This window comes from Mizuhopecten yessoensis, unplaced genomic scaffold (genome assembly GCF_002113885.1).
Source record: "Mizuhopecten yessoensis strain PY_sf001 unplaced genomic scaffold, ASM211388v2 scaffold10603, whole genome shotgun sequence".
Lineage (NCBI taxonomy): Eukaryota > Metazoa > Mollusca > Bivalvia > Pectinida > Pectinidae > Mizuhopecten > Mizuhopecten yessoensis.
In genome coordinates, this window is record NW_018408629.1 from 437,844 (window position 1) to 445,688 (window position 7,845).

Genomic DNA, 7,845 nt, shown 5'->3' on the forward strand with positions numbered 1-7,845 from the left:
GATAATTTGTTACAGCTATATATATATATATGAACATAAGCTAAGGTGTTCAGACTAATTTTGCATGTATTAGGGGTTTAGATCGACTTTCGGTAAAAATGCCATCCCCAATGATTATATACGAGTTATTAATAATTGCGGATGGCATTTTTACCGAAAGTCGATCGAAACCCCTAAAACATGTAAAATTACTCTGAACACCTTAGCTTAGGGTCAAATATACATTTGTAGCTGTAAAAAAATTCTCATGACCTTATGGGTATGCCTGATAACACGAATTCAATTTGTACCTGGGATCGAATTGTCGGATAATATGACGTAACTAACGCGTCTCTTGGTAAATCATTTCTTGGACAACTAGAAACTGATCTGGTGTTCTTTCTGTAAAAAGATTACTCCAAATTATCGTTTCTTTCCACAAAACTTTTGATTTGAACATTTCCAAATTTTCAATTTCTCCACATATCAATGTTAAATAGCTGATAATGCTCATGCCCAGAGCTCAAGAAACACTTATATCACAAGGGTAACGATTCTTTTAGATAACCTAGTTTTCCGATGACAGTGGCAAAGTCATTTTTAGCCCTTTTCTTTTTTTCCTCTCCAGAAATAGTTTTCTTTCTATTGAAGAAATGTGTACGTTAATTGATTTTTTAAGAAAAACAGTGAATTAAGTAAATCTTGAAGTTTTTTTTACTGAGACCAGAGACGTATATACATGTACATTTGTATATGTGGAAGTAAAATGTCAGGCTAAAAATATTATGTCCGTTTTGCCAATAAGACTTGGTTTAACATTTCCAAAATTGAGATATCAGAACAGTGGTGAAGAAGATAATATGTAGAAATAAACAAATATGTAGAAGCATTATTATCGTAACTTATAAATTAATAATTGCTTTTGAGCCACTAAATTGGGCAAACTTATCTTCAAAATATTTCTTTTAAAAAACATTACGGAATTCTTGTCACGGTCTTGTGTCTAAATTGTCAACATTTATAGTAAGTCGTAAACATCCGGTACCGAAACATCAACCACGATGAACCACGTTAGTGAACTCATACGATGTACTGATTTTGCTGCCATAAAGCATAAAGACCAGAGAAGAAAAGATATTGAGGCAACACCATACATCAACCACCCTATCGGTATGGCAAATTGACCAGTTTCGTTTTGCAGTTGAATTCTTTGTAGAACATAATCACCGGTTCGACATATTTCCTCCTTGATTTACGGACGGAGGTCGTCCGGACCAACATATTTGAAACTTCCTTAAAGGGATGTGTTTATTCATGAGCAGCACATTTATGAATGAAAATTTAACTATTTAAGTAGCGGTGATTTTTTTTTTAAATATTTGGAGATTTCTGTTGGGCTAAAATCTCACGCTTAGACGTCCTTACTCACGCTAAAACATGTCTCAAGCCACGTCGCGTGCATGAGCCATAAATCTGAAGGAGAAAGAACCCAAATCGTATCAGTACCCAAATCGGATCACTCAGGATCCGCAAACATACTTTTTAATCAATACATATGTAAACAGTTAAGTTATAACAATAATTCATCCTTAAAATTCATAATTATGCAACGTTTTTAGTCTAGAGATGATTAACCTTTAAGTTCAAATAGCATCAGAAGACGTATTTCCTACTCAAAAAGTATCAGATCACTCAGGATCCGCAAACATACTTTTTAATCAATACATATGTAAACAGTTAAGTTATAACAATAATTCATCCTTAAAATTCATAATTATGCAACGTTTTTAGTCTAGAGATGATTAACCTTTAAGTTCAAATAGCATCAGAAGACGTATTTCCTACTCAAAAAGTAGTTTTTGTTCACGTTGTTAAAAAATGGCCCGTGCAAGTACTATGTATTTTTTTTCGTACTGAAGGAATAAATTCAGGATATAGAAATACGTTTATTTGTTCAAATTCCAAAGATCATCATAAATATTAAAATACTGACAAGGAAATGTTCACTTGAAGCAAAAAATATTGCAAAAATCAAGGCGTGATTTGATTTGGGTAATGACATGCAAAAGATGTCAGTAATAATTGGTAACGTCAATTGGTGCTTATTGGTAACGTCGGAGTGTTCTATAAATTTCTCATGTGAGCCCTTGGTGTTTATTTAGTTGGTAAGAACAGCCAAAGTTTTCATCTTTTTATACAACCACAAACTGATTAAATTAATCAGGTGATTTTTCAAAGAATGAAGAAAATGATGGTTTGGTGATTCATTTTGGATACTGATCACCGCGTACATCTTAAAAGTATTACTTGCCTAAGATACCCTAAACATGTATGTAAACTGCTACATGTTACTGTATAGGCCTTTTGTTGCTAAATCAATCTGTTACCCCAACACATTGGAGAACATCTGTGTATAAAATGTTAGTGAACTTCCAAGAAGCAAAATTAAGACACTTCTAAAGTGAATAGGTCAAACATTTCGATTCAGTTTTGCATGAGAGCTTTGTCCATTGGTTGAAACGTAAGTTTCATCAGGCTTAAGTATAAAAAATCCTTTTGCTATTTCCCATGAAATATAGGATCAGACTGGTAACAGAAAACTCTCTTTAACCAAATGAGCTACCTGGTCATTGTTGATCGACCCAGTGGTCATTGTTGATAGGTAGGGTTAGCGGAAACACCAAATATTTTTTGTTTTGCCTTACTGTTACACTTTCACATAATTACCCACGGCTGATTTATTGTTGAATCCTTTGACCTCAATCACATTCATGTATTAATAACAGCAGTTAAATCATTTAGTTCTTTTCCAAAATAACCTTAAAAATGGTACTGTACATTGAAATTAAAAAGTAAAATATATCATGCATTGAACTTAATGTCGCTCTGTTTATGTTTTTCATTCATAGGTGTGGCAAAGATATTGACTGAAGAGGCTGGAATCACAGATATCCCTGTAATCCAGGTATTTATAACATATACTGTTCAACAATGATATTGGGTTCTCCTTCACATAGAATTACAAAAATATTATTTACTGAGGGTAATGTGTCTCCCCCCGTTCTTTCATCTGGATCATTTCTGTTCCGTAATTTGAATGACCATTTAGATTAATGACTCAATATATATATTCCCATTGAGCATGTGAGGGATTGCTTTTAAGTTATAAAAGATCCAAGGTCAAGGTCCCGCTTGTATAAAACATCTCAAAGTTAAGGAAAATCTCAAGCAATGTATTGTCTATGGGAAATCTTAGACTTGAGGAAATCTCAAGAGTTGAGTTGTTTTATACAAGTGGGCCAAGGTCAGTCACTGTCATGATAATTAAACAAACAGTTACACCCATGCCCCTTAGATCAAGTCTAATTTCTATATGGATCATCTTACTCAAAGTGCTTGTTTCGGATTGGATCTCTTGTTGAACGGCCAAAGTTACTACAGGGGTTCTCATGGTAACTTGACCTCTGTAGCCTTGGTAACTTTACATCTGTAGCCATCGTAACTTTACCTCTGTAGCCATGGTAATTTCACATCTATAACTATGGTAACTATACCTCTGTAGCCATATTAACTTTACATCTGTAACCATGGTAGCTTTACCTCTGTAGCCATGGTAAATTGATCTCTGTAACCATAGTAACTTTACATCTGTAACCTTGGTAACTTTACCTCTGTAGCCATGGTAAATTGACCTCTGTAACCATTGTAACTTTACCTCTGTAACCATTATAACTTTACTTTTGTAACCATGGTAATTTTACCTCTGTAACCATTATAGCTTTACCTCTGTCGCCATGGTAACTTTACCTCTGTAACCATTGTAACTTTACCTCTGTAGCCATGGTAGCTTTACCTCTGTAGCCATGGTAACTGTTCCTCTGTAACCATTGTAATTTTACCTCTGTAGCCATGGTAACTTTACCTCTGTAGCCATGGTAACTGTACCTCTGTAACATTTGTAACTTTACCTCTGTAACCATGGTAAATTTACCTCTGTAACCAGTATAGCTTTATTTCTGTAGCTATAGTAACTTTACCTCTGTTACCATGGTAACTTTACCTTTGTAGCCATGTTAACTTTACCTCTGTAGCAGTGGTAACTATACTTCTGTAGCAATGGTAACTTGACCTCTGTAGCCATGGTAACCTAACCTCTGTACTCATGGCAACTTTACATCTGTAGCCATTGTACTTGACCACTGTAACTATGGAAACTTTACATTTGTAGCCATGGTAACTTTACCTCTGAAGCCATGGTAACTTTACATCTGTAGCCATGTTTACTTTACATCTGTAGCAATGGCAACTATACATCTGTAGCCATAGTAACTTTAACTCTGTAGCAATGCGCCAATGGTAACTATACATCTGAAGCCATAGTAACTTTACCTCTGTAGCAATGTGCCAATGGTAACTATACATCTGTAGCCATGGTAACTTTACATCTGTAGCCATGGTAACTTTACATCTGTAGCAATGGTAACTATACATCTGTAGCCATGGTAACTTTACCTCTGTAGCCATGATAACTTTATATCTGTAGCCATGGTAACTTTACATCTGTCGCCATTGTACTTGACCTCTGTAGCCATGGAAACTTTACATCTGTAGCCATGGTAACTTTACCTCTGTAGTTATGGTAACTTGACCTCTGTAGCCTTGGTAACTTTACATCTGTAGCCATCGTAACTTTACCTCTGTAGCTATGGTAATTTCACATCTATAACTATGGTAACTATACCTCTGTAGCCATATTAACTTTACATCTGTAACCATGGTAGCTTTACCTCTGTAGCCATGGTAAATTGATCTCTGTAACCATGGTAACTTTACCTCTGTAGCCATGGTAACTTTACCTCTGTAACCATGGTATCTTTACCTCTGTAACCATTATAGCTTTACCTCTGTAGCCATGGTAACTTTACCTCTGTAGCCACGGTAACTTTACCTCTGTAACCATGGTAACTTTACCTCTGTAGCCATGGTAACTGTACCTCTGTAACCATGGTAAATTTACCTCTGTAACCAGTATAGCTTTATCTCTGTAGCCATGGTAACTTTACCTCTGTTACCATGGTAACTTTACCTTTGTAGCCATGTTAACTTTACCTCTGTAGCAATGATAACTATACTTCTGTAGCAATGGTAACCTAACCTCTGTAGCCATGGTAACTGTACCTTTGTAACCATGGTAACTTGTTTCAGGCAGCATTACTCCATGATACAGTAGAGGACACCGATACGTCCTTTGAGGAACTGAACCAACACTTCGGCCCTGAAGTTTGTGGTAAGTTGTGACAGTTTACTTTGTTACCAGTATTGAAATATTTTCACATAATTGTCACCAGTCCTACAGCGTAAGTAATTATGTATCTTAATTAAAATTTTGGACAGTTCCTTTTACTAAGTAATTATATACATGTGCAAGATGCATCTAAATTTGTCTATATCAGGAGAAAGGATTAAAAATACAAAACATGCAACCCATTTTACCAATTCCTAATCTGTAATATTAAGCCACTTTGATGAAAGCATCACTTTACCTTTTTGAAATCTTTTTTTTCTTTAAGTTTAGAACATCTTTTGTAAATTCAATTCAATAATAAACAACTAAATTCTGTTACAGATTATTCAATTGTGAACTTTGTTAAAAAAACGGTCATGTCAATTCTGTGACATATAATTTCCATTTCTTTGGTTTGTCAGATGTTAATGTGAATAAAATTCATATAAGCTCAGAGTTAATACCTGTTTATGGCCTTCACACATTATTTCTATACAAATATTGTATGTTATGACACCATTTTGCTGTTATGATAAATTGACCCTCATTTCGGAGGATAAAAAGGCGAAAGTTAAACAGTGGCTAAATTTTCTCTGTATACAAAATATTTTCTTTTGTGACGTATAAAAATCAGGATTAGAAAAATGGAAAATAACTAACTGTTTGATGATTCCAGGTATTGTGAAGGAAGTTACCGACGACAAAACATTATCAAAGATGGAAAGGAAACAGCAGCAAATTAATCACGCACCTCACGCTAGTTATAAGGCTAAACTGGTCAAACTGGCTGACAAGTTATACAACTTACGGGATTTGCGGAGGTGCACACCCTGTGGCTGGACCGCTGAACGTGTACAGGAGTATTTTGTGTGGTCTTCCAAGGTAGTAGCAGGACTTAGAGGGACAAACAGGAAAATGGAGGACACCTTAGATGATTTATTCAAGGAAAGAGATATCATTATATGATGTTTCAATAGGATATTCCAATTCTAAGAAAAAAAATAATTCTCACTTTGATTATTGAAAGCATTTATTGTTGATTATACATACCGTATTTACCGTGTTTTCGTATTTTAAACTGTTAATGGGATATTATTCATTATTATGCATGTTAATTGTTCATACTAAATTCTAGTGTAAAAATGGGATGTTACAATTTTAATAATAAAACAGATTACATACATAGCTACAGTATTCCTAGGTCTCAGATTTGCTTGAAAAACTAAGGACTCTGTTATTGAGCATATACAATAGAGGTGTTAATGATCGAAAGTGAATAGATATTCGGGCACCTGCCCAACCACATGGATTTTCTCCGAGCACTCCTGTTTCTTCCCACATACACACTTCAAACCTGGCCAATAAAGGTATATGTAGGTATATGGATATTCTATTCGAGGCTGGCGGTTTCTGACACCAAATTCTGCAACTGGTGGTAGAATATCCATATCCTACATACCTACATAATGATCGGCTCTTTTTCTTCCACTTTTTAACCAAAACTTGGTAAAACAGGATATCGACCATGCAAATGCAACACTTCTTACAGAATTTTTGTTCTAGGTAATGTATTCTCAAACTAGCGCCATGTTTAGAAAGAGCATAAAACTTACAGTACATGTATAACAAAGGTATACCTGCAATATAAAGATCCATGAAGGACTTTTAAGGTCAAGTTGTACAATAGTTCTATTGTTCTTAAGGTGAGGTCACCTTCCGATGGCAAAAATGCCACAAAACAAAGTTTTGACACTTTTTTAATTGTGGCGGCATAATAAAACGCCGTCATCTGATTGTGACATTATAATAGTACAGGTCTCTGGGTGTGACCATATAGGATACACATATCTAATATGGGTGTTTCGCATGGGACACGTGTGTCTTTTATATGCAGAAGTTGGAGTAAACTTTGATAACTCTTTGTTTCATTACTATTTGAAAATAAAGTTTATTATACGACCGTCAAATTTGGTATGGCGTTGTCCGTCCGTCCATCCGGCGTTAACTTTGTTTGTCCGGCAATCTCCTCCTACATTTTTCGACCGATCTATTTGAAACTTGGTATACATTATAATCATGATATGAAGTTGTGTCTCCCCTAAAAGAATTTTGATTCGACAATCGTTTTAAAAGTTATTGCCCTTTGTTCATTTCAGTATTAGCTTTTTGTCCAGAGATCTCCTCCAGCATTTTTCGACTGATCTCTTTGAAATTGGTATACATTATAATCATGATATGAAGTTGTGTCTCCCTTAAAAGAATTTTGATTCAACAATTTTTTCAAAAGTTATTGCCCTTTGTTCCTTTCAGTGTTTTATTTTTGTACAGCAATCTTCTCCTACATTTTTCAACGGATCTCTTTGAAACTTGGTATACTTTATAATCATGATATGAAGTTGTGTCTCCTTCAAAAGAATTTTGATTCGACGATTTTTGCAAAATTTATTGCCTTTTGTTCATTTCAGTATTTGATTTTTTTGTCTGAAGATTTTCTCCTACATTTTTTATAACATATCAGCTAACCACTCTTAGAATGATGCAGATCTTATTTCAATGTAAGAAAGTATATAACACTATATGGC

The 7,845-nt window shown here is 34.7% G+C and overlaps 1 protein-coding gene across 1 annotated transcript; it reads left to right on the top strand.

The window, feature by feature from the left end:
- The first annotated feature begins 1,005 nt into the window (after positions 1-1,005).
- LOC110461353 (guanosine-3',5'-bis(diphosphate) 3'-pyrophosphohydrolase MESH1-like) lies at positions 1,006-7,264 on the top strand. The gene is made up of 4 exons (XM_021514797.1): positions 1,006-1,149; positions 2,889-2,944; positions 5,185-5,266; positions 5,940-7,264. Exons 1-4 carry the CDS (start codon positions 1,041-1,043, stop codon positions 6,227-6,229), a joined length of 537 nt encoding a protein of 178 aa, XP_021370472.1. The 5' UTR covers positions 1,006-1,040; the 3' UTR covers positions 6,230-7,264.
- Positions 7,265-7,845: the final 581 nt, after the last annotated feature.

Excerpts from the sequence above, each read along its gene's own strand:
- LOC110461353 (XM_021514797.1), top strand. The coding sequence starts at position 1,041 with ATGAACCACGTTAGTGAACTCATACGATGTACTGATTTTGCTGCCATA. Across the intron at positions 1,150-2,888 it reads ATACATCAACCACCCTATCG|GTGTGGCAAAGATATTGACT; the intron begins GTATGGCAAATT and ends TTTCATTCATAG. Across the intron at positions 5,267-5,939 it reads CTTCGGCCCTGAAGTTTGTG|GTATTGTGAAGGAAGTTACC; the intron begins GTAAGTTGTGAC and ends TGATGATTCCAG.